General features: G+C 43.6%; 1 protein-coding gene across 5 annotated transcripts in view; it reads right to left on the reverse strand.

The window, feature by feature from the left end:
* Positions 1-27,781, reverse strand: part of TEDC2 (tubulin epsilon and delta complex 2) — a 332,149-nt gene that overhangs the window by 251,560 nt on the left and 52,808 nt on the right. For 2 of the 5 annotated variants that reach the window (XM_078663009.1, XM_078663010.1), the window contains exons 1-3: positions 16,976-16,990; positions 8,518-8,616; positions 5,525-5,619 (exon numbers count right to left, since the gene is read on the reverse strand). Coding sequence is in view for 2 of the 5 variants with exons in the window: in XM_078663007.1 (XP_078519133.1) it covers positions 8,518-8,616; positions 16,976-17,001 (125 nt within the window). In the remaining 3 variants the exon portion in view is untranslated. Of the gene's footprint in view, positions 1-5,524; positions 5,620-8,517; positions 8,617-16,975; positions 17,030-27,781 lie in introns of those variants that run through there. The other 3 variants (XM_078663007.1, XM_078663008.1, XM_078663011.1) reach the window with 2 other exon arrangements.

A 27,781-nucleotide genomic window follows, 5' to 3' on the forward strand; every position in this document is an offset into this window, starting at 1 on the left:
GCATACAGATAAATGCCGACAGCGCAGACAGATAACCCTTCACCGTGGCAACAGCAAGCCCCTGCTGGGCCAGGGAAAGGGCAAACTGGAGCACATCAGATAAATGGGACCTCAAAGGGTCTATAGACTTCTCCCTGCACCAAACAACAAATTTAGACCACCTATAAGAATAGATGGACTTAGTGGAGTCACGCCTGGCTGACAAAATGACATCCACCACATCGTGAGGGAGAGAAAAAGAAATCAGGTTGCCCCGCTCAATCTCCAGGCATGAAGGTGTAAGGTCTGGAGGTGGGGGTGTAGAACCTGCCCCTCCATCTGAGAGAGGAGATCCGCCCTGTGAGGGAGACGGAGTGGCGGGTGAGAGGAGAGGTGGAGAAGGTCTGAATACCACACCCTTCTTGGCCAATCCGGGGCGATCAATATGACTTGGGCCCGGTCTTGGCGAATTTTCCTCAGAACCCGAGGAATCAAGGGTATGGGAGGAAACGCGTAAAGGAGCTGCGAGTCCCAACTCAACTGAAACGCGTCCCCCAAGGCTCCTTGCATCGGATACTGGAGACTGCAGAATGACAGGCAGTGAGCATTCTCGTGAGTGGCGAACAGGTCCACCCGAGGTGTCCCCCACATCTGAAAGATGTCGTGAACCACCTCCGGGTGAAGCCTCCACTCGTGATCGGCAGAGAACTGCCGACTGAGACTGTCTGCACGAACGTTCAGAACCCCGGCCAGATGATTTGCCATCAGACAAATCTGATGGTCCTGAACCCAGGACCAGAGACGCAGAGCCTCTCTGCAGAGACACTGCGACCCCACTCCTCCCTGCTTGTTGATGTACCACATCGCGGTCGTGTTGTCCGTCAGGATCTGGACTGACTGACCGCGAAGGGAAGGGAGGAAGGCCTTGAGCGCCAAACGTATCGCCCGCAATTCTAGAAGATTGATGTGAAGCAACCTTTCCTCTGGAGACCAAAGACCCTTGACCTCCAGGTCTCCCAGATGAGCACCCCACCCGAGAGTGGATGCATCCGTTATCACTGTGGCCATCGATGGAGGAAGTTGAAAAGGCTTTCCTTGTGACAGATTGCCTTCCACGCTCCACCAAGACAGATCCGCTGCAGCTTCTCTGGAGATCCTCACTGACTCCCCGAGATCTCCGTTGTGCTGATACCACTGCCTGTGGAGGCACCACTGGAGTGCCCTCATGTGCCAGCGTGCATGGTTGACCAACAGAATGCATGAAGCCATCAGACCGAGTAGGCGAAGGACCTTCAGGACTGGAACGACCGCTCCATTGTAAAATAAAGGAATCATCTCCCGTATGTCGCGAATTCTTTGAGGGGGAGGGAATGCACGACATACGGTTGTGTCCAGTACCGCACCTATGAACAGGTTGCGCTGTGCTGTGAGGGCACTAGGTGAGACTTGGGTACATTTATCGAAAAACCCAACCTGTGCAACAACTGAGTTGTCTCTTGCAGATGATGGAGCACCTTCTCTGGCGACTCCGCTTTGATCAGCCAGTCGTCTAGATACGGAAATACATGAATCCCCGTTCTCCTGAGATGAGCTGCCACCACTGCCATCACCTTGGTGAAGACTCGAGGTGCAGTAGTAAGGCCAAACGGAAGGACCACAAACTGGTAATGCTGTGACCCAACCGTGAAACGGAGATACTTTCTGTGAGACTTCAAGATGGGAATATGAAAATACGCATCTTGCAAGTCGATCGACACCATCCAGTCCTCTTCCAACAGCGCCTGAAGAACCTGTGCAAGAGTGAGCATTTTGAACTTTTCCTGCTTCAGGTAAAGGTTCAAAATCCTGAGGTCCAGGATTGGCCGAAGTCTGCCATCTTTCTTGGGGATCAGGAAATACCGGGAGTAGCACCCCTGACCCCTTTCCTGCTCTGGAACCACCTCTATTGCACCCTTTCGAAATAATGCCAGGACTTCTTCCTGCAAGAGAAGCAGGTGGTCTTCCGAACAATAACCCTGGCAAGGAGGGTAATTGGGAGGGAATTCCTGGAAAGGAAGAGCATACCCATTCTCTACAAGATTGAGAACCCAAAGATCCGATGTTATAAATTCCCAATCTTGTAGAAAATGAGTAAGCCGACCCCCTACTGGGCCCACATGATCCGGAATGGCGGATCTAGGGCTGCTTTGCTGCGTTGGCCGGGGGTTGGGAAGGAGAGGAGGAGGAGGAGGAGGAGGAAGCTTGACGACCTCTAGGACGGGGTCTTTGTCTGCCTCTGTATGACTTGTACAGCGTGTTCTGCTGCTGCTGAGGCTGCTGCTGCTGGAATGATCTGTAAGATCGAAAGGAAGATCGGCCAAATCCTCTGAAGCGTCTTCCGGTAGTACCCCTGGATTGAAGGCCTAAAGATTTTGCAGTGGCCCTACTGTCCTTAAAACGCTCCAAGGCAGTATCAGCTTTTTTTTCCAAACAGACCTGAACCATCAAAAGGTAAGTCCATTAAAGCAGACTGGACATCAGCAGAAAACTCTGAAGATTTGAGCCAAGCCGCTCTCCTAGTAGCCACAGAGGAACCCATGACTCTTGCCACCGAGTCTGCAGTGTCCAAACCACTCTGGATGACCTGTCTCGCAGCTGCTTGGGTGTCCGAGATTACTTCTTGAAAATCCTTCCTGTCATCCTCAGGAACCTTTGGAATAAGTTGTTTGACAGAGTCCATCAAAGCATGGATATATCTCCCCATCAAACACGTAGCATTGGTTGATTTCAATGCCATGCTGGCTGATGAAAAAACCTTTTTTGCATTTTGGTCCTGTTTCCTGGATTCCTGGTCTCCAGGAACCTGTGGAAATGCCCCAGCAGATTTTTTAGAACAGGCAGCCTGCACTACCAAACTCTCAGGAAGCGGATGCGTTGTTAAAAATGCAGGATCATCCGGTGCAGCTCTATACCTTCTCGCCACCGTTCTAGAAACCGCTGGAGCAGACAAGGGTTTCTTCCAGACCTCATAGACAGGTTCAGACAACGCCTCGTTGAATGGTAACATAGGCTCGATCACAGATGAGGGTGAATGAAGTACCTCGGTTAAAATATTGGGTTTATAATCAGCTGTAGGCAGAGTTATGTTTAGTAAACTCGCTGCCTTCTTAATCACAGTGTGGTAAGGCACCACATCCTTAGATGGAGCATTCGATACAGAAGCCAACTCCCATTCAGGTGACAGTTCAAGACCACTGGCTTCACATAAGTCATCAAAGGGGTCCTCAGAATCCTGTAATTCTCCTTCCTCAACATCAGAATACCCATATTTCTCCTCTTCCAAAAGTCTCTGGGCCTTTCTCCGAGACCTTTCTTTCACAATCGAAGTCAAAGGATTCGGAATCGACTCCGACGGGGTCGCTGCCGGCGTCGAACCCGACGTCGGACGAGGCTTCTCGACACGAGGTCGGACAGAATCTTGCCTCGGAGTCACGGGTATCGGCGTCGATGGGATCGGCGTCGATGGAGCCGGCGTCGTGCGCTTCGGCGTCGACGACACCGGCGGTGTCGGAAAATGCCAATGCGGCGGTAGAGCCGGCATAAAGGGCATGAAGGGTGCAGGGGCATAAGCCTGCGGAACCCCTAGGTTAAAGGCCATAGGACCCGTGGGACCAACAGGTGCACCAGACGGGAACATTGCCCTTGAATATACACCATACATGGCGTTCAGGAACTGGGAAGGATCCTGACCTGGAGTCGGAAACTCAGGATACGGACCTCTCGGTTGTTCCCGGGGAGGCGGAGTCGATACGACGTCGACACGACGTCGACCTCTTCTTCGGGTGCCGGAACCGGAGTCGATGAACCATCGGGTGCCGGAACTTCGCCTCCACCAGCCCCCTGCTCCTCACCTTCATCCTCCTGACCAGAAGGATTGGATGGAATCGGAGAATGGACCTGTTCCTGAGGTTCGGGTGAAACCGGATGCACAGTCTCTTCATGTTCCGACTCCGAAACCTCCACTTCTTTACTCACGAGTTTGATCTGGGACTTCGGTTTCGAGCTAGAGTCCTTCCCAGAGTGATGACGTGATTCATGGGGCTTCCTCCTGTGCTTCTTCTTCGAAGACTTCGAAGCGTGAGCTGACGATGACTCCGAGTGAGACCTCGAACGAGACCTCGACCTCGACCTCGACCGGCGAGATCGAGATTTCGATGACTTCTTAGCTTTCTTGCTCTTGAGTTTCGCCATGAGGAGCTTTGTCTCCCTCTCTCTTAAGGCTTTTGGAGTCATCTTTTTGCAGCAGGAACAGTCCTCGACATCATGGTCGGAGCTCAAACACCAGACACAACATTCGTGGGGGTCGGTGATTGACATGGTCTTGCCACATTCACCGCAGGCTTTAAATCCCGTCTTCTTCGACGACATCTCGAAGAGAATGAAGAAAGACACAAATACGAAGAAATAGTAACAAAGTTACTGTAAGCTACTACACGATCCCTGAAAACCGTTAGCGTCGACGACGCGGAAAAAAGGGAACTGATGTCATCACGCCGGCGTGGGGCTGTTATAGGCGCCGGTGACGTCAGCGAGGTCGCGTGCGATGCCGTGCCTCTGTGACGTCCGGATCCACGTCGGCGCGAAGCTACAAAAAGAATTTCCGAATGTTGCTGACGCAAGGGGATATTCACAAGGTGAGGAATCCACACGGCAGATGTATCTATCAGAAACAGCTCTTTTATTTACATTTTAAAGTCATGTTTCAAGAAGAAATATTGTCGCTCTTAAGAACAATGTAGAAGCATAGCTTGTGATGAGGGACACAATAGTAGCACAAAAGCTTCAGAGAGAGATTACACACCTGTAATTGCTATGTTAAGAATCAAGGAGGATTGGTCTTCTATCTTATTCAAACCAGGTTTTCTCTGCAGAACTCTCTAATCCCAGAGCTGTTAAATGGGCTTATATCTGCCAAGACTCCATCCTCCTAAATATTGCAAGGATATTATTTAATATCTGGAGCAATTGATGATACCAGAGTGTGACCCCCCCTATCTATTTTTTAATGGAGGCAGAATGTATACTTTAACTCTGAAACCCTTAGGTATTTACCAAGGGTTGGAACATCAGAATACATAGGTTAGTTTGATGCTGAATGTCAGCGAGAGCTGCAACTTCTTCTTGGTATACGTTCATAGTCTACACTCAAGAACCATGAATGACGTTCATAGAAAAACTAAGAGCAAGTGTGGAGCAGGGCATGGGAGGATGAAATAGAATCAATACTGAAATACAAATTTAGTTTTTTTTATGGATACTGGTTGAATGGGAAGCAAAGGGATCTATTGCATAAGTGTTTTCTACTGTAACTGCAATGGAGTGGATTAGCTATTTTTTCCCTTCTGAAAATATGACTGCACATGATATCAAATCTATTAAAAATGATAGATTCCCATTTAAAAATAAGTTAGGAAAGCTTTAAATGACCACAAATTAAGAATGTTCTATTGTACAGTGGATTTTATATAAAGCAGAAGAGGATAGCTGAGTGTATGTTTACGCATACCTTTTAATGCAGACTGCATGTTTGGCGTGACCTATTCTACTACCTCTGCACAATGCTTCACATTCTCTCCATCACTGCCGCCTCCGCCTCAATTTCTGAAAGGGAGCAGCAATTGTACCTTCATTTAATAAACGGAATTGGACAGTCTTCCAATTAATTGTAGACCCCACAATTTTATTCATTTGATGCAGTGGCAATAGTCACCCTTGTTCATATTAAGATGCTACAAGGAGAATGTCATTATGTCCTCTTTTCAAGCAATTAATGAGTGATTTAGTACCTGAAACAATCCTCTAGACTGCATTTGATTCTCATGAAATAGGTTCTGGTTACAAAGTCAAGTCTATTTCTAAACTTTGCAGATATGATGGATGCCTTTATTTGATGATAGGCAGCTCTGTCTAAGCAGCACGACAGGCATCTGAAATTAATGGCGCCACAGCAAAGCTCCTCCATCCACTTCATGTCAAAGCTAGTAATGGGTGGCGTGTGGAAAAGACACCATGGTTTTGTCCTGGCACCAAAACTCTTTAATATGTTCTGTAATGACCATCCCTATAGGATAGTTGTAGCCTCTACAGAGGTGCCCATAATGGGCCATATTCCTAGTCTTACCATGCTATGCACTGGTGTGATTTTTGTTGACCAGCACAGATAATGCATTCCATGCATTACCAGGTGTGTTTATACACTTCTACACTTCTACAGTGAAACACTACTCAGATTCCAGCTAGTTCAGCGCTGCTGTTTGACAGACGTTTCTACCATCTTCTTATCCACATACCCTCTATGTGGAACTACCCACCAGTCAGTGGGACTCACTTCACATTGACCATGAATAAAATTCAAGCAAGCGAAAGTTGACTAGGTGTATGTGTGCCTGCCATGAGAAGATCTATTAACTTGATGACCAATAATGCAGTTTTTCTCAGGACCAAAGCCTGATGGGGCACATATTGTAAGATATTAAGGCAGAAGAAAGATAATCTATGGTGAAATACAATGTGGAACAAAAGTAGAACATTAGAGAATAGAAAGCATCTCCAAATCGAATTTTAAGGTCATATGAATAGGAGCAAAATCTATTTGACTTCGATGTATGAAATAACTCCTCGTAGTACGCTGGTCTGAAATCCTACCACATTTGCCAGTTTCTAGGGAAGCTCATGGTACGGAGTAGAACCAAAGCAAATGTCTGGAATGTATGTTGGCAATGTTGGCATGTGAGATCAAGGAAGAAGCTTGCACAAAATGCAATTATTTTGTTTACAAACATGGATACAACTGTTATAAGGTTGGAAAGAGAAAGGATTAATAAATGGGAAACACCAAGCCTTAGCACATAGCTAGTTGGATTGTATTATGGGAACTAATTTAGCTCTTGAATCAGATCTTTCTAGGGGCAGAGTTTGACCATATAAATAATAGAATTGTGCATGGGGGTAGGAATGAGGCATGAACCTGGTGATAGAGTTAGATACACCAGAGTTTGCACCAGATTGGAAGTGCTGTAATGAAGGAACATCTCTTCAGTATGATAAGTTTAAAAGTTAATTAAAGAAAGCAGAACCAATAAAAAGTAAATTGGTAGTAGATTGGGGTGGAATTTTATAAATTACTATATAAAAAGAGCACTACAAATAATAAGGCAAGCAAGAAATTACACGTTGAACAAAAAAAATGTTAAGAGTGGAACTTTTATGAACAAAATACCAAATTTGCATTTGTAAGGTCAACTATTTTAGTGGTCATCTTACCTGGGGTGGGTGGAGAGTGAGTAAATTGGTGACATGTACTAAAGTAGAGTAAGCAACGAACTCCTAGTGCCAGTGGCCATCATACACCTCCTTCGGAGTCAAGGAGTAATGGCACAGCCAACCTCCTACCTCCCTTTCATTCTACAACCCGTTTTGTTAACAGTCTACAATCAACTACACTCTCTTCTGAAATTGGAAACTCACCAGGCATACCCACTGCTAATGCCAAGTTCTTGCTCTTTCCTCAGATTAAGAAAAGCCTACACCCCACTATATCTACTATAAACACTCACCTAACCTATAACATTATATAGTCCTAGGACAATAATTTGTCTTATGGGATAGCAGAAAAAACCCATAACATTCTCATGATAGTAAGGCAAATACCCCAAAAGGAGCACAAGCATATCACACATAACGGTGTGGCTTGGATCAGTCTTTCATTTGTTCATGATCTATCGACAAACACAATACCCAAGACCTGAATTCTGACTGGAGTGCTCTGACAGGTACCAAGCGGGTCCAGGAAGTACCAAGATACGTGAAAATGCTGCCGACTTTTTTTGTTTCATCAAGAGTTGAAAGGATTCAAAATCTTTGAATGAAACTGAGAAAAACAAGTCTTTGCCAAGCAATTGGATCCTGAATCACTGATTCTTAGCTGCCCTTTTTTCTTAGTGGTCCCTTTGTGTACAACGTGTAATGCCTATTATCTTTGACACCACTTTGCTTCTAAATAGCAGTAACCACAGGTATTGATAACTCCAGATGGAGAACTTAATGAGAGCATTACTGCAGCCTTCATCATGAGGTCCTTACACCCAAGCCTTCTCTTTAACATCAAATCACCAGAAAAGTTCACTTCATGCACTACTTGGAAGAGCAAACTATATTACTCAGACATTCAAAAGAGTAGGAAGACAAAATAGCCAGAGACGTACCCACTTTAAACAATATAGGAACAGGTTGTACGGTAACGCTCTGCCTGTGAGCCTAACCTGCTCCATTGCTGCAGTGAAGTACCAAGTAAGTGGAAAATATGTTTAAGGAAAGAAGACAGAGGAAAGCCTGGAGCACATATAAAACAGTAATCTGTGAGACCGTTACAAGGGGATGGGAAGATGAGAATTTGCTCTACAACACATCAACGTAACCTAGTATGGTCCCATATTTGAAAGGGCGCTAATAGAATGTCCCCCTTACATTTATTCTACTCCCTTTTTAATCAAGATTTACCATGCTCCGAGAAGACGGTGACAGCGTCTTAACTGCAGTTCCAGTAGAGCATTCTGTTCTTCACATTCTTCCAGTGCACAATTCAGTACAGAAAGTAACCTGCATTGAACAGAACAAAGAACATGTTCACGTCATTCGTTACAACTAGCAGAAAAATGTCCATTCTTGAAAAAATAAGCAATCTCATGACCAGGCAAAGTGTTTGTAAATGAGAAACACAGCTTGTTAATATAAAATGAAGCCACACAGGGAATACAGAATTCATTTCAGACGAATTGTGCTTTTGGGAGGTGGGTGGGGGAGGGAATGTTCAGACAGTTCATGGCACAGCAAAAAGGCATCACTGATGAGGTTACTCGTTACACAATGACTGGCGCTAGGTCTGGTCAGATCTACATCAAGACAGAAATCATAGGTACAAATGACTAACCAAAATGGAACCCTTCAGTGGCAATAAATGTTATTAGTCAAACCATGGTGACATGTGATTTGCATTTTTCCCTCCTTGGCAGCCCCTTATGGCATTCATGTAGTCAATTTAAATATCTTATCAATTATTTATTTGCTTTTATACTTTATTTGGTGTTGTGTTGAAATATGTTAATAGTGCATCAGTTGCTCATATGTTATGCATTCAATGGCATGACTGAAAAAGTACAGTAGATTTGGCCATATGTGCAAATGAAATTCACGTTTCTTTTTATCACCTTACATCACAAATCCTGTTTTTCTCATAATAATGCTGTAAAATCATAAATAAATGTAATGTACACGCATCTTCTTGAGATAAGATGTTCAGGCTGCAGACGGAGCTTGGAGGCTGCAAACAGTATACCTGAAGGTGATGTAGAGGTATGGCTGGGTGCTAGCTGTCACTTTCTCAAACAAAGCATGATAGAACAAAAAGAGAAAATGATGTTTACAATACAGATTGATTCCATCAATGATTTGACTGAATGACACCATCCGACAGGTTGCTAATACAAGAGCAAGTATGACACTTTTGCTTTTGACCACTATTTTTATTTTTGCAATAATGCTCACTCGTATAATCTGCACTAGAACCAGGTTTTTATCAATCTAGTATCAATCTCTTGTGTGTGTCCATCTTTTGCAGAAAAGGCCTCATGAACTCACTAATATAATACTCCGTCTCCAACTGGATTTATCAGTGTCCGATACAGATTATGGCCAAGTAAGTTAAGAGAGATGCATGGGTCACATGCGGTCTGTCTTTCCCGCTTTTGTTGGCAAGTTAATTCATACCTGGGCGTGCTAGGGAGGTGTGAAAGTCTACATGGTCTTCACCCTTCCCAAGGGGATTTCTAGAAAAGTATCAGCCACTCCACTCCACGGCCTTCGACTGATAAGACGGGAAAAAGGGGTCCAAGAAAGGCATCAAAACTACTGATTTTGAACTTGCATACAAATAATAAGGCATTAATCTGATCTGCCCCAAAAACATTGTGCCTGACAGAGTCCCCATTCAAAAGTTGGTGCATTTGGGCTCTGATTTGCTGCTTTCCTTTTAATGCTTATTTTAAAAGGGCCTTTGCTCAGCTGTTGGGGGAAGCCACCAGTGTGTCTACTTTTAACTACCAAAAGTTACTGCTCCTACTTTCTGCAAATTAAAATCTGTATTGATAGCAACACATCAAAAATATATTACATTGACTGGGAGATAGTTTCCTAAACCTTTTCACAAATGGGAATTACAACTTAATGCCTCCAAATTCAAACCTGGACTTTTTTGCAAACAGGTTCATTTCCTGTGAAGAATATGTGCCCTAATTGCGTCTTAAACTCATAGCTATAACCACATGATTGAACCAAGAAATCTGTGCCTTACTTGCTGCGTCTCAGGCAGTCTACAAAGCCCAAGTATTTAAATCGAAGCAAGTTGGAGCACTGGTTCTGGAAATCTTTCGCTAGTGCTAAGGGGGCTACAGTTTCAGATGGGAGCAATAGAACTCCAGGTCAAATTTCTCACAAAGCTACTGGCAGCAACTTGCTCACCCTTACCCACTGCAGTATTTCTAGGTCTCCGTCACTCTCTTTCCCAGTCATTGCGGAGTGGCCCTACTGGACTACCGTCTGATCGAATCCCAGCACAGTGCTTTTAAAAGTGGTGAGAATGATGCCATCCTTTGATCCACCATGGCTGTAGCATTACAAGCAACTTTAATACGTACACGTGGAAGAGTTATGCTGAATTCCACACAGACAAATCAATTAAGCCAACTATGCCCCGAGAAGAGTTTTGTAGGAGACACTTGTGGGCCAGCACGCACTGGGAAAGTCACATTTTACCAATTAAGATTAGACATAGCTTTGAGGAATGTCTAGCAGCAGTCCATTTAGCCTAAACAAAGAGCTGCTTTTTCTTTCAATTAACAAACATCAACCTGAATCTTGTACCTTTACTGGCACAACAAGGAAGGAGCCATTCCTAACTGACTGATGTTTTTGACTCAATCAAGCATTTTCTATTTACTAGTTGTATAATGCAGAAATTCAGAAGTGGTGGAGTGTGTTGGTTCTTCTCTTATAAATCACAGGAGACTGGATGTTTCTACAGCCTCCGTTACATTTCTTGAAAATCGTTATTAGAGTTGTGGAGAGCTGTTTCCTATGACGCTCACGAGCTTTCTAGAACTGTGTAGATCTAAATTTAAGAAGGCTGAATTCAAAAAGGCTAATACTACTGTAAGGCTGTTGGTGAACTGCCTATACTGTGCAGGTAAAGCGGAAACACAATATTACATGGATATCAACATCACCTAATAAGAAAATTCCAAACAACACTTATATATGAAAAAATATTTAATCAAATGAACATACATTTAATCATGTTAAAAAAAACAGCACATTTGTCAAAACAGTTATACATAGGTGCCCCGAGGGGGGAGGAAGGAGGAAATGGTGCAGCAAAGTGCAGAAGTGAGGGTACGTGATAAAAGAAGGGCAGTGAACAGTATATACATTAAAAACATAAAAAGGCCTTAACCTCTTGCATGCTCATGACGAGCTGAGCTCGTCATGAGCCATGACGCTCCGGTGCTCATGACGAGCTCAGGTCATGAGCCGTGGAACGCTCGCATGCAGGGATAATTCCCCTGCTGTGCTGAGCGTTCCACGGCAGGTAATGCACCTGTGACGAGCTGAGCTCGTCATGAGCACAGGAGCGCCGTGCCTCATGACGAGCTCAGCTCGTCATGAGCCATGACGCTCCGGTGCTCATGACGAGCTCAGGTCATGAGCCGTGGAACGCTCGCATGCAGGGATAATTCCCCTGCTGTGCTGAGCGTTCCACGGCAGGTAATGCACCTGTGACGAGCTGAGCTCGTCATGAGCACAGGAGCGCCGTGCCTCATGACGAGCTCAAGGCTAAATTATTTACAAAACAGAATGTCAGAAGCAACACAGTGAATCTATCACCGTGGTCAACATTCAGAAAACAAACCACAGAGCTGTCCTACCCCATTGTTTTGTAACTATACTGTGCAGGTAGCATTAAAGTAGATTGATGGTTGTTTTGGGGCTTCCGTCTGTGCAATATCGAACATGGATTGCAGGACTGGAAGATGCTTGACATTTAGCTTTAGAATTTTGGTGGAATTGTCCCAAAGGCCTTAGGTAGATTACCAAACATGAATCGAAGGTGTGTAATCTGTACAGAGACACGCCTGCTGATTTTCAGGCTCTCAGGTGCATCACTTGGACAGATAGTGTGATGGTGAGGCTTTCTAGTAAGGCCTTAGTACCAGATCATTTAGAATACATTTTGGAGGGCGTTTCATGTCGGGGAATGGTAGTCAGCTGTAAAAGACTTCCATTTCCATCGACCTCTTGTTATTATGAAGTTGGGGAGGAAGTTGGGAGGCAGGAGGAAACAGAGTCTTTCTAGGGGCTACTTATTTGGTCAAAGGGTAAGGTGTAAGACCAAAGGGTTGGAAAGTGTGATGCCTGGTAAACGTTTGTTAGCAGCCTTGTATATTCTCTTTTGTTGAGGTGTTCCATGCCTCCCATCCACAACCTGGTTTACCTGCTGCTTAAGATATTTGTGACAAGAGGCTTTTCACAATCTAAGATGGAAGGTCTCTACAAATCTGCTACCCGTTTTTCTTGTTGCATATTTTGACTACAAACTGCATGATATTGCGAACAAAATGCACATTGTGTAGCACTGTTGTAATTGATTGTATCTGAAGTTATAGTTAATTAAAAATTGTGTTTCATACTTAACCTGGAATATTTACATCTCAATAGCTTAATCTGCAGAACATAAATGTTGGTTCTGGAGTGGAGAAATCTGCTTGAATTTGAGAAAGAATTATATGAGAGAAAAAAAACTCATGTGTTTAGAGTGTGTTGGAAGTGCATTAATGGAACTGATTTAATACTTGTGAAACGGTAACAGAATTTTGAGAGAAAATGAAATGTAGAATGTTCTGCACTAAAAAGATGTATTCAGCTTAGGGCATCTGGAGTAAAATGATTTCAAAGGGAGCAAAAATGTATTTCTCATTCCTGCTAAGAGAAATATTGAGCAGCAGAGTAATACAAAAATAAACTATGCATATTTATTTTATAAAACCACGTTTTCTTGTAGATGCGAATTCGTATACATGAAAACAATATTTTAACTACAAGGACTCTCCTATAACCAGACTGAGACAAAAGTACTATTATGGACAGGTTACTGATGGTTTGTGGGTTAAACCCTTGAAAGAGCTCTGTGTATCCTTTACTTGACGTTTCATTCTTTCGGGGTTTTGAGGGTTTTGCTTATAAGGAACAAAGCAAGTCATAAGACCAGTAGACCAATTATATGTTTGAGTGGCTCCGTTTTATGTTGTCTTTCAATCCAAAGATCCATAGGCAATAGGAAAAAATAATTCCAAATATGTGGAACTGGCTAAAAGTTATTTAATAAAGTAAAAGATGGGGTCACTGTTAAGCAAGTCCGGATAAAAAGAAAATTCAATCATGTCCGGAAATATGGAGAAATTATATTAGCCATTGTGGAATTCATATCTGGAACTAAACAGTGTATGATCCTGTCTACTGGTTTATTTCAAATAGCTGTAGTGTACATTTTCTTAAGTTTTAATATCAGACTGTACTACTTACCTAATAACACTTGTGCGTCATTGTAGAACTGTAATCCACCATTGCCTGTTACATGTAAATGGGATTTTGATTACATTTACTCAAACTAATCCATCTTTCTTTCTCTCCTTAATCCGTAGCGTTTATTGGGTGTTACCCCATGCTTCAAGGTTCATAATATTTGTATTTAAGAGTTTATGAATCTTCAAATTGCTGTTCTCTGAAGTCTAGTTATTTTCTTAACATTTTCCAATTGAGCAGACTAACAAAACAGTATTACATTACAATTCTTTCTTAGCATTGTGTTGTGCGTTGGAAAGGCAATACTATTACAAAATAAATATATCAATAACAAGGGAAGAGGGGTTCACCGCTTTAAAATGTTTTATTACGGATAACCATGGGATGCTAAACACCGTCCTATATTGAACTATAATAGGCTAAATGATTGCTTGAAGTCCTATTATGTACATGCAATTTCAAGAGAGAAGAGGACAACCAAAGGTTGGTTGTGTTCAAGTTGGTTGTGTTCCTAATTCTTTCATTCAAGTCTTGAGGTACAACCAGAAAGTACAACCCGGTGAGATTAATTTATGCAATTCTTCACTGTTCTACGTATCTATAGAGCCTGCTTCAGGCAGGAAAAAATATCTTAAACTAAGAACAATAATGAAAGGGTTCTGCTTTTTACTACTAAGAAAGGATTTCTGGCAGCCACCTCTGCATGAGAGTACGACTTCAGAAACCTTCCTGACCCTAGACGTTTCGGAGCAAAGTTTGTGTCTACATCCCTCTGAAGGGCTGCCAACTGCGCAATAGCTTATTGTGGATCATGCAACTTCCTTGTCTCCTGGTATTTCCCATGGTGACCCTTGTGAAGTGCAAGTAATTGAACCAGAATCCTGTATTATCCAGTGACAGCTATTTCAAGTCTGGAACTAGTGGCATGAAGCTAGCATTTTGTTAAGTGGATTCCTCCTAATGGAGGAGACATGGTTAATTATTATTAATTGATATATTGTTACAGCCGGTAACCTAAATCTTAAAGTTATATGTACTCACAGGACCCGCCATAGATGTAATGATATTTGTTTCCTTATCCTAGCAGTAACCGGAATTTCCAACCGTACTTTATTAGTGAACTTCAGCGTATTTAAAATTACGCAGCAAGATTGGCTTGTGGTATTTCTCGGAAGAATCATATTCCTCCAGTCCTGGCCATTTTGCATTGGTTGCTGGGTGAGGAGAGAATCCTCTTTAAGACCCTTCACCTGGTCCATAGGGCTATCTGTGCTACTCACAGGCCTCCACTTTCACACTAGTTTAAGTGTATATTCCCTCTTATTTGCTGAGATCTGTGTATCAATGTTGGCTTTTGGGCCCCAATTTCTTCTGAAAGCAATGGGTGGTTGTTCCTTCTCTGCAGAAACTGCTGGCAGCTGGAATCGGTTTCCTGGTTATTTCTGTCTGAATCTGATTGCTGAAAACATGTCTGTTTCCTCACATTTGAGCTTCTTCTAATAGGTTCAGTGCTTGATGCTTGTCAGAAGGCTGAATTCTAATGCCAAGGTAGCCTATTTTGCGTGAGCGCAGGAATGAGGGTGTATATTCTCCAGAGACTCAATAACCTGCAACATTCAATATATGAATGTGTACCAGAAATCCAGGATTAGAGCTCAGCTGGGACATGGTTACCATCTGAACCAACACAAAATGGGGGAAAGGAGGGAGAGGCAGGTGGTACAAGACGTGCACCTGTCTCTTCACAACATTAGTATGGAAACAAGTGGTTTCTTAAAAACTGCCCTCACCCACTAGGTAGTGGGATGCTTCATCATAGAGCTGCTACAACATCCCTGCGTTCACCAACGCCTGGGATGGAACAAAGGGAGGGGGATGACAAAAACAAACATAAATGTGTTGGGATCTTGTAGAGTAAATGTGACACACTTTAGTGCGGAATCTAAAAACAAACTCAGAGATACCTTCCATCAAAATGTATTCTAAGGTTCCCTGGTTTAGGATTTAAAATGTAAATAGGCGGAGAAGGTACTGGGGAACATTAGGGCCCCCTTCTACTATACTGCTTGTTATGTCAACATGTTTCGGACGTCTAAATCACCCCAACCGGGGTTGTGCATGCCTTCCTCAGGACTAGCGATCCCTGGTGTGTAACTCTCCCTTTCCTGGTTTTTTACCAAATCTTCAAGGGAATGTTTATGGTTTAAATGTGAGTGCAGGGATGTTGTAGTAGCTCTATGAAGAAGCATGCCACTACCTAGTAGGTGAGGGCAGTTTTCTAAGAAACCTTTAGTTTCTGTGCTAATGTTGTGAAGAGACAGGTGCACGTCTCGTACCTCGGGTCTCTCCCTCCTTTCCCCCATTTTGTGTTGATAGGTTATTTCTACAGGGCGGATGGGAAAGGAGCCATACCCCGCTCCCCTTCTTTTTTGTACGTAAAAAACCATCTGAACCAGCAATACGCAAAATGGTTAGTTTTCTTTAAATAGTGTATTTTGCCACCTGACAAACCAGAGGAAGCTGGATGGGACATTTAGCATCAGCTGTTACGCCTCTGTGAAATGTGCAGGTGACCGACGTGAATCCCAGTCAGGCTGATTTAGCCTTTCTTACTTCCAAGGTCAAAGTAATGAGCATCAGGCAATTCGTTTACTGTAGTTATAGGGATGATGTGTTGGGCAGTGTGCCTGTGTGTAAAGTTTGGTGGGGATTATGTGTGACATTTGACACTTTATCACAAGGAAAAAGTGATGCAATTATGTAGTGTTGCTACTTTTTTCCATTCAGTATCATAGCAGATAATTTGATACCTCAGCGGGCTGGACAGAGTACTGCTGGCGCAGTGGGGGAAATGTCTCTCCAACAGCAGCTGAACAACCAAATGTAAAGTGGTCTACTAGTTTAACAAGCAATTTATCCATAAAACAGCTCCTGAATTTTTGGTGGCACAACCATAGTGGAAGGCCAACCGTGCCAAACTGCCATCGCACATTCCTTGTCACATATGTTAAATCTGAAGAAAGAATGCATTACTAAATCACTAGTCTGTGGAGTAGCAAGAATACGCCTACTTTGATTTAGTGTCTTTTGTGATACGCGACACTTGGCAAATCTGTGTCATACCATAAAAACTACATAAGAGCACTGCTAAATACCTTGGCAAGTGCAGCAGAATAGACGCAGAATAGACGCAGATGATCTAGTTCAATAGTTCAAAGTGCTCTGTATTACTTTTTGACTTAACATTTACTCAGTTACACTCAGTTAAGCTGGACATTTCTTTAAGATTTCTTTTTAAGTACCAGAGATTGAAACAGAGACATACCTTTGTGAGCAGCTTGCGGGCAACATCTGGGATCTACCGGAAGGACCTCCAAATCTGCCAAGAAATGTAAAGTACACAATGAGTGTATTATCATGATGCATACATTTGTGTACACACCCAGTGTGTGCTATTGCAAGTGAACCAATAACTTGCAGGCCTTTTCCTAATGAAATGAAGAGGTGCACAACAAATCGAGATGGGAGAGGCTTTAAGAAAAAAATACTTCAATAATAGATGAGGCTGTACTACATTACTAAATGTTATATTCTAATAACTCATCAAATGTAGTGCTATATAGTTCAATCTCTGCCACGTCATGTCAATACTACAGCTAAAGCACCGACAGTGAAACCACCAAAATGCCACACAACTAAAATGGGTGCCCAAGGGAGGTACCAGGAGGCGACGTAAAATTAAGAGGTCCATGGCCGTTTTACTGTCACATCTTTACCGCTAATAAGTTAGTATTCATAGGGCATACTGTTCAGCATCAATCTACGTCAACAGATCCAAACACAGGTTCGGATTTGCAGGTTGAAGTAATAAAATAAAATCCTAAAATTTCGGGGGAAGAGAGGGCCCTTCCTGTTAGGGTATTAGTGGTGAAGATGGAGTTGTGAAGGGATGGAAATCTGTTAAATGCTTTCACTCATTCTACTATTAACCTACTTTCCCTTATCCTGGATTACTCCATTGCACCCTCGGATACGGGCTTGTACAAACAACAGACTGTTCGGTCTGAGTCTGGCACGATCCGGAGGGCCAGAACGCCTTACTTTTACCCTGAGCCCCAAACTGCAGCACCCCCCTCAAATGGTACCATCCTTTCACTTATTTCCATTATATCAACCACCTACTCATTTCCTACAAACACCCAGATCACCACACTTGCACATCAAACCAAAGCAATCTCATCAACACCCTGCTCACCACCTCACAGTGTACACACACTGCACTTAATGTAGGCATTATATACACACCCATTCCATTGTTGCAAACAACCTTGATGCCATGGATAGGTCTGGCCTAATAGCTTTAGCCATTTCGCCAGCCTCAAGAAATCAGAAACAAAATATCAAAAATACAAAATGTTATATATGCACACATACCATAAGTATATATATGCGTGTGTGTGTATATATATATATATATATATATATAACCTACTGGCGATAGCCAGTAGGTATATATAGTTAGGACCTAGCTACCATAGGAAATCCGCAACATTCTATTGAGAATAACTTTGGCTCCGGTTGAGGAATTTGCGTGTAATTTTCCAAAATTTTGGCCAGCTCCGCTGCGCTCCTTCCCTGAAAGTTTCGGGGAGATTCGTGAAGTGGTGGCTGCGAAAAAAGGGGGGGTCCCAAAACGTGTTTTCCCAATGTTAATTTCCATAGGACATTCTGACAAGGCTACAGCCCGAACCGCTGAACGGAATTACACCAAACTTGGCAAAATTGTAGGGACTGGTACGCAGAAGTGCCTTTGCTATATTTGGTGAAAATTGCTCCAGTGGTTTTTATGAAAATTAACTTCAAAAACACATATATATCTGGGCGGAGCCTAACCACACATCTCATCGTGAGATCTGATTGGCTGTCAGCACTTCATCCAAGAAGTGTTGGCAGCCATCTTGGGACCAATATACATGATAGCACCTCATTAAAAAGCATTGTAGTTAATAGAGGGTTTTAGGACTTTAGTTACATTATAAATCATTTGTTGATGGTACCATACTCATTTTAGGAATTGTGGTGTGTTCTATGGTGATTTTACCATGTGAAAAAGCCTTCTGCTGGGATATCATGAATCATGTTTGAAAGAAAACTATTAGCTCATGCTTTTCCCACAGTGGTTTGGAAGGGGATCTATAAGCTAAACTGAAAGCATATTTTCTGTAAATTCACATTATCTTTCTCAGTCATGTGAGAATGAAGTCTGACATTCTCAGTAAAACATGTACATCCAACAAGGACAGAGACTGTCAGTTGATTCCTTTGTGTTCTACTGCAGCCTCCTAGAGTGTTCTAAAGAACTAGAGCGCTAACAGTCCTACTTATTACAAAGGTATGGCACACCTGAAGCCATCTTGATTGGAATAAAGTGGTAACTCTTAAAACATTTAATTTAAAAAGGAACAAAATGAGGGGGTATATTTTGCCATAGAAAGTATGATTAGTGCTGCAGGAAGAAAAATTAGGGCACATTTTGAGTGACTTCCCAAATCCTCTTCTATTTCATTAAAAAATTCTGACATGCAGTCTCACAAGATGGCCACCAGAGACAAAAGAGCCCAAATGTAGCCCACATATTACCCAGATGTAGCCCAGCAATGTTCCCTCTAATTGTTTTCCTCTGTGTGCAGCAGAGTAAGGTCTGTGTGCGCTGCAGCCAAGACTATGTGCGCCAAGAACCTAACCGCGTGTGTAGACCAGGGCTTTGAGTTAGATGACAATACTCGTTGATCTTTCAAAGGGGCGTAACCGATGCAAATAAGGGTGTGGCTTAAAAGCAATTACAATAAAAATATGTGCATCGCATAGTGTGCCACCCTACTGATATATTGCTGCTTCTGTCATTGCATCCAGATATATAAGACAAGTAACATTACACCTACAAGAAGTCAAGACTATTGGCTTTGTCCATGGTTGTTTTTTGCATCAAGTTGTATATAATATTAAAAATGCTTCCGCTCTTGCGGTTGGGGTTGTGGCTAATGCTCGAACTATCGATTTAGGAGATGGGTTTTTAGTTTTGGGTCAGCCTAACATCCTGTGATTCTGGGTAAATCAATTAATCTCCCCATGCATACTAAAAAATATATTATAATAAATCATGTAATGTGCTCCAATACTTTTGGGTTGAGTTTGCATCTAAAAACTTGCCGCAATCCTTTTTTAAATGCGGGGTGGAAACCATAACAGATGGAGAAAGAATTGGGAAAATAGAGGGAAAGAGAAAGGGAGGGCAGAAAGGAAGAATGAAGTATATGAAATATGAAAAGAAGGAAGAAACTGCGACATGAAGGAGAGGTCAATAAAAGAATGGATACAAAGGTGAAAGGTTTGAGAGATGGAAGAGTAAAGTTATTTTTGCATGGGTGGGTGCACGTAAGAATGGATTGAAGGATGAATGTTTGTATAGATGGATGGAAACCTGGATGGGAGGGTGAAAGGCTGGGTGAAAGGCTGGGTGATTGATAAAAGGTGGGTGAAATGATGGATGGAATTGTAAAGGAAGGATGGATGGATTAGATGAAAAGACAGACGGATGGGAGCATGAATAGACAGGTGAAATGGACGCTGGATGAAAGGCTTAAAGGGTGGAGAGATTAATAGATAGGAGGGATGAAAGACCTCTTCTAGGGAGGACAGACCTTACTAGCTTCACTCTCCTGATGGCATTTGAGGTACTGATCGAATTGGCAGGGGGGTATTTCAGTTTGTTCTTTGCCTACCCCTGTGTCCACAATACGTCTTTGACAACAGCTTAAGGCTGTCTATAGGCGAGACCTGGAAAGGCCTGGCAAGGGAAAGGTTTTAAGTTAATGGCCCCTAAGCCCAAGGGCATGAGGAGCCCACAGCCACCTCTCTTCTACTACCAGATGACGGTTTTGGGAGTAAATCATTTAAACGTAAGGGGTATTGCTTCTAATCTTGTGGAATGATTACTTCTGGCTTTTTGCATCTGTATCATATGGCAATAAAAGCACTAACTTATTATTTATGTATTTTGAACTTTTAAACAAAACAACCGAGGGGATGAAGGAAAGGCTATGTCTTTCGGATGTACAACACATGGAGCTTTAAGAGAAATTCATGGCTGATAATTTACGCAGCTCTCTGATTCTTCTACATGCGCCGCTGTAACATGGTGTTTACTCCTACAAGTCATACTGGAACCATTTGACAAACCTTCATTTCACACATTACCCTCCGCTTCCTCTTATCTTGAATGTAGGTGCTATAATTATCTGGCTCTGTGAATTGATTCACTTACGAGTTTGATGAAGTGAGTATATAGTGCTTTTTGAAGAAATTGGTTTTGAGCTTTTTCTGCATTCAGTATGGGTCATCTGGATTTACATGCAGGCCTGCCAAGTATCTCGCATCAGGCATTAGACTAACGCATTTCAGTGTGGTGGTCCGCATCACCGCATTTAAATGCAAAGTCATGCATAAGTATAGGGCCTGTTGGCTCTCAAATCCTAGCGCTGGCTGGTAATCATGCACTAACAATTCGGACTGAAACTAAAGCTGGAGTGGAGTGTGTCATGCTCACTGCTCCATAAGCGCTGCTCCTGGCAGGCTTGGGGGCTGTTTGAGCTGCTTTGCAGGTCTAGCTGGTACAATGTAACAATACGATTCGTGCCGCGCCACATTAAATGATGACTGACATTACATCTGGAGAGAACGGCGGTGCGAGCAAGTGGCTGCAGTTCTGGGGAATAAGATGTGGGAGGCTGCAGCCAGTGGCACCTCAGTAAATTTTACATGAAAAATGACTCAACCCATCGACCTTGGCGTCCCAGAGCACACCATTGTGCAGCTGCTGCTGATCCCGAGAGTTTTAATCGCGCCCGGAGTTTCTGAAGTAAGTAAAGTGAGTCCGTCGCTACAGTGAGCTAGCTCTCACTCTACTACATCTAATAATAAAAATGGTCTTTTGTAAATTATAAAATCACTTAACACGCGCTCGTCAGCTACCTCTAATGCAGCTGAAGTTCTGCAGTCAGTCTTTGCGCCTTTTCAGCAACTAACGAGTTGCGCAACAGATTTACTAGTCGCGGTACTAATCTCGCTTTGAATTTTGCATGAGAGAGGCAGTAGGCTGCTCTCCCACTATCTCAAATAAAATGTTCTGGTCACACTATCAATCTCAAAACACTGTATGCTGCTACCGCCAGTGTGTGCTAAAAGCAGGACAGGAACAACAATCCTTTGTCCATTATGAGGGCATGCTTGTAGTGTCCTGGGCCTTGCATAGTTAGGTCTCTGAGTACACGCTGGATAAGCATGCCGCCATAGTCTAAATAAGTCGGGATACCAGATGTACATGTAGTTGGGCAGTCGGGATGGGGTACATGCTAGATCACCATCCAGCAGCCATTCCTATCCCATATTCTCTCGATCTCATTTTTCTATATACCCCTCTCTCACTACTTATGAGACTTCTCTGTACATCTTCTACCTATCCCTGCCTTACTTATTCTGCAACATCATCTCTCTTCTTACTTCAACTCCCTTCTTCTACCTCACATCTTTCCCATTACATGGCTCTAGATCTGTGTATACTTGCCTCTTCTATCTCTATTGAAATTCTCTCTAGCTCCCATCTCTCTCAAATACACATTTCTACCACACCTCATACAGCCTCGCTTCTCTGTACCTACCTCTACATCTCTACCTCCCTAGCACTCTGTTCTTTGCATCGCTCTACCCGGTCCTTACTTGTGCACCTCACTGCTCTATTTCCATCTCACCTCTTGCATCTCTCTCAATCTCATCTCTTTATTTCACCTCTAAATTATTCTCTCATCTCTGCCTTTTTTCACCTTCTCCCTTCCTCACCACTCCGCCACATCCTTCCTTACAATGCATCTTACTAACTACTTCAGCTTATTCTACTCCACCTCTCACTACATCACCTCTGTTTATCTGACCACTTCTTTCTATCCCATCTCTCGTCCTTTCTTCTCTCTCTACCTCTACTCCAATCAATTATTACTTGCTCTCGCTCTCTTCTTTCTCTTTCTGTACCTCCTTCTCTAGTTCATTTTACCCTCTTTTAATTTACCTACCCTCTTTATACAACTCTACATCACCGCTGTGCCTGTTCAGGCCTTATATAGTTAGGAATTAGCATTTAAAAAACCTTTGAAATTCACTGAAAAAACCATAGGTTTCAGGCCTTATATAGTTAGGAATTAGCATTTAAAAAACCTTTAAAATTCACTCAAAAAACTATAAGTTTTAGGGGTGTTATAGTTAGCTGGACATTTCACTCATACAAAACCATTGAAATTGCTCCTATATAGTTAGTTGTACTAACTATATTTCGCGCACCCGCAATCCACTGCTGATGATGTCACATATTACATCATTCATGACATGGTCAGTGACATCACTGATGACATCTCAAATAACATCACTGATGACATCACTGATGACATCATCCACGTGACAATCACATCCACCTTTTCATACACTAGTAAAATCTTTCATCACTCTTTGTAAAATACAGAGTATCATATTTGAATCCATTGTTACAGCAATACAAGTATCTAACAAGCATTTGCAATGCAATAGGTCTCGCATTAGAAAGGTTTGAGGTATTGGTATTGTAAATTACAAATATTTTATTTATGTGTTGGTTTTGAAAATAGCTAAATGAATAGCTTTGTCATTTACAATGCCAATAGTTTTAACTTTCGCAAATGTGACACCTATAGCATTTGTAATGCAATATGTGTTGTACTTACGTGACTTAGATGTATTGATATTATAAATAACAATGGCTTTTTAAAAAAAAAATATTTAATACTTAAATAAAGTTATTGTAATTTATAATGGCAATAGCTTTAACTTTTGTGACTAACTTTTGTGAAGATTATGTTCGGTGTATTTTATTGTGACGAAAATCCAAGAACAGAAGTGAAATATTAACATCTTTTTGTGACATTTGTAATAAAGCTTGAAACATGGAGAGAACATATTTGAACCAGTTGTTGAATGGTTGCACAGATTGATGCTGTGGTGGCACTGAGTGATGTGGTGGCAACGAGTGATGCTGTGGTGGTCAGTGATGCTGTGGTAGTGCATAGTGATGTTGTGGTGCCCCTCAGTGATGTTGTGGTGCCCTGAGTGATTCTGTGTTGGTGCTGAGTGATGCTGTGAGGATGCGATAGATAGATAGAGTGAGGGTGATAGATAGATCGATAGATGGTTGTGTGTGGGGGGTTGTGTGTGTGTGGAGGGGGTTGTGTGTGTGGGGGGGTTGTGTGTGTGTGGGGGGGTTGTGTGTGGGGGGGGGTTGTGTGTGTGTGGAGGGGTGTGGGGGTGTGTGTGGGGGTGTGTGTGTGTGGGAGGTTGTGTGTGTGAGTGTGTGTGGGGTTGTGTGTGGGGGGTTGTGTGTGTGTTGGGGGTTGTGTGTGTGGGGGGGTTGTGTGTGTGGGGGGTTGTGTGTGTGTGGGGTTGTGTGTGGGGTTGTGTGTGTGTGGGAGGGGGTGGGGGGGTCTGTGTGTGGGGTCTGTGTGTGGGGGGGGTGTGTGGGCCTGAGTGATTTTGTGGTGCCCTGAGTGATTCTGTGTTGGTGCTGAGTGAAGCTGTGAGGATGCGATAGATAGATAGAGGGAGGGCGATAGATAGATAGAGGGAGGGCGATAGAGTGAGGGCGATAGATAGATAGAGTGAGGGTGATAGATAGATCGATAGATGGTTGTGTGTGGGGGGTTGTGTGTGTGGGGGGTTGTGTGTGTGTGGAGGGGTGTGGGGGTGTGTGTGGAGGGGTGTGGGGGTGTGTGTGGGGGTGGGGGTGTGTAGGGTTGTGTGTGTGAGTGTGTGTGGGGTTGTGTGAGTATGTGTGGGGTTGTGTGAGTGTGTGTGGGGTTGTGTGTGTGGGGGGGTGTGTGGGTGTGTGTGTGGGTGGGGGGGTCTATGTGTGGGGGGGTTCTGGGGGTGGGGTTGTGTGTGTGGGGATGTGTTTAAGGGGGTGTGTGTGGGGGAGGACGATCAACAGATGAGAGAGACAGGAGAGAGTGAGAGTGGGAGGAGAGATAGAGAGAGAGAGAGAGAGAGAGAGAGAGAGAGAGAGAGAGAGAGAGAGAGAGAGAGCGAGAGAGAAAGGGGGAGAGAGAGGAGAGGTATAGAGGGAGGTAGGGAAATAGAAGGAGGGGGAAGAGAGAGTGGGAGAGAGAGAAAGAGAGAGGAGAGAGACAGAAAGAGAGGGAGGAGAGATAAAGTGAGTGAGGGAGGGAGAGAAAGGGAAAGACTGAGAAAGAGAGAGTGGGGAGGGAGAGCGAGAGAGGGGAGTAGAGAGAGCCAGAGAGGGGGAGAGAGAGCCAGAGAGAAAGAGAGCGGGAGAGACAGAAAGTGTGAGGAGAGATAAAGAGAGAGAGAGGGAGGTAGAGAAAGAGAGAGATAGAAAGGGAAAGAGTGAGAGAGAGAGGGCGAGAGAGGGGGAGAGAGAGAAAGAGACAGAGAGAAAGAAAGCGAGAGACTATGCGCCCTGGTGGGAGCTGTGGGAAACAGGTTCAAACAAATTCTGTTGAAAAGAAAGGGTGACATACGTAACATTAGATGGATTCTTGAAAAGCACCCCAGCTTCTTGCCTGGGCTCTCAGCAGGCATAAACTTTACACAGCATGTTTTTTTTTAGCCTTCCTAACACAGAGCACAATAAAGTGTTCAAATGGGGGAGGCGATGTTGTTTAAAGGGGAAAACTGCCAATGAACGAGTTTGGAAACTAGATTTTAATGTCTGATTGTGCTTAATAGCCTGTGATTGTGGACGTATTCTTATACACACCAAAAATAAATGTGACCTAAAGTGGAGATACGCTACTAATTTTATTTGTGTATATCTGCAAACACGCAGTGACAGCCGCCCTACTAGTGCTTAATTTGTAACAAAGGAAGTGCCGGTGTTGTGATCAGGCAGCAGCTTCATACTCTATAATTCTTTTGTTAGTTTGCGTAACAGGGAGAGCACACTTAAACTGAAATTTAATAATGGCTTGGCTACAGCCGCTTTCAAGTGGCTGTAGCCAAATCACTATTAAAATTCGGTTTATGTGCTCTCTGTTACGCAAATTAAAAACGGAAGATGAGGGGGGGTTAGAGAGATGCGTGCGAGAAAAGATGCCGAGAAACAGAAGGAAAGAGGGAGGAGGGTAGAAAGGAGGAGTCGAGGGAGACATGAGCGCCTGGAGAGGGGCGGCGAGGCAGACATGCACGAGGGGCACGGGAAGAGGAGACGAGGGGTCAGAGAGAAGTTAAAAGTAAAATTAGAGATAGGGTGAGGGTGGGAAGAGAGGGCGAGGGTGGGAAGAGAGGGTGAGTGGGGGGAGGGCGAAGGAGACGTACACAGAGCACATAAAGTGTTCAAATGGGGGAGGCGATGTTGTTTAAAGGGGAAAACTGCCAATGAACGAGTTTGGAAACTAGGTTTTAATGTCTGATTGTGCTTAATAGCCTGTGATTGTGGACGTATTCTTATACACACCAAAAATAAATATGACCTAAAGTGGAGCTACGCTACTAATTTTATTTGTGTATAGCTGCAAACACGCAATGACAGCCGCCCTACTAGTGCTTAATTTGTAACAAAGGAAGTGCCGGTGTTGTGATCAGGCAGCAGCTTCATACTCTATAATTCTTTTGTTAGTTTGCGTAACAGGGAGAGAGCACTCAAACTGAAATTTAATAATGGCTTGGCTACAGCCGCTTTCAAGTGGCTGTAGCCAAGCCATTATTACCAGCCAGACATGCACGAGGGGCACGGGAAGAGGAGACGAGGGGTCAGAGAGAAGTTAAAAGTAAAATTAGAGATAGGGTGAGGGTGGGAAGAGAGGGCGAGGGTGGGAAGAGAGGGTGAGTGGGGGGAGGGCGAAGGAGACGCTGAGATGAGGGGGCACAGATTGAGAGAAAGAGAGACAACTAAGGACACAGTAAAGTGGCCGCGAAATGAAATTAAAAGCGGCCGGCAAATGCAAGCGGACGGGAAATGTGCATTCCTTTCTACTGTGAAGCAGGGATGGCATGCTGGGTCACTCGAAGAGCCTGTCCGTTGTCAGGCAACCAGGCTATAACAAGGCGCAGCCGGCGCCCAACACCAAAGACAGACACAGCCCACTGAACAGGACAAAAGCAACTCCACGCAGACCCTGGAGCCTTAACACCGCGCGCCACTCCCACAGGGCTCTGTGCAAGAATGTGCTGTGCAGGTGCAGTCTACTATTAGAAAGCAAGCATGCTTTGAGCGCGGTGTCTGTGGCAGTTCAATACAAAAAAACACAGGGAAAGCCAGAGAGAAAATAAGTGTCCCACATGGCATATATTGATAAGGATTAACAAGTGACGCCACTGTCAGCTCAAGGCGAGATCTAAATTCTGAAATGAAACCTTAGAAAGAAGATGCCACAGACCATAGGAATGCCTGGTGCCCGTTCATAAGGGGTCAGGTTGGTTCAGGTGCAACAGGAACCATCGCAATCTAAGAAACAGCTGGAAAATAAATAGAGCACAGTGTTGCAGCTGAGAGATAAGTTAACTAAAGTAAGACTTATCTGCTGCCTTAATGCCTTCTAGTATACTGATGCCAATATCCAAGTTTCGTTGTTGTTGGAATAGATGCAAGTTCAAAAATCTTCACCGAGTTGATAAATACAAAATAAATGTGGTTCTACTAAAGTAAGGGACACTTTCTAATTAACAAGCTGGGCAACAGAAAAGGAGACACGGCCTGACGGCCGTGAAACTGAAAGCACGGCCGGCTGTGAAAACCTTTGATGCAGCAGGGGGTGGAGCGGGAAGAGCTGCTGGCGGCACCAAGCTGGGCAACAGATGGCTGGCGATTTGATGCTGTGCACGCGCATTTTAACTCATTGCGCTTGCGCATTGAGCTAAAAGCGCACATGCACAGCATCAAATCGCCAGTCTAGTTAAACTCTATTTAAGCCCCTATAGTCTTGCAAGCTCAATGCGCATGCGCATTGACAGGCGAGACCTAAAAACCCACTTAATGATTCATAGATGTATACACACATCTAATCACTTACCTGTAGATTCACTCATACATGCGGTCAAT

This window comes from Lissotriton helveticus, chromosome 10 (genome assembly GCF_964261635.1).
Source record: "Lissotriton helveticus chromosome 10, aLisHel1.1, whole genome shotgun sequence".
Classification (NCBI taxonomy): Eukaryota; Metazoa; Chordata; class Amphibia; order Caudata; family Salamandridae; genus Lissotriton; species Lissotriton helveticus.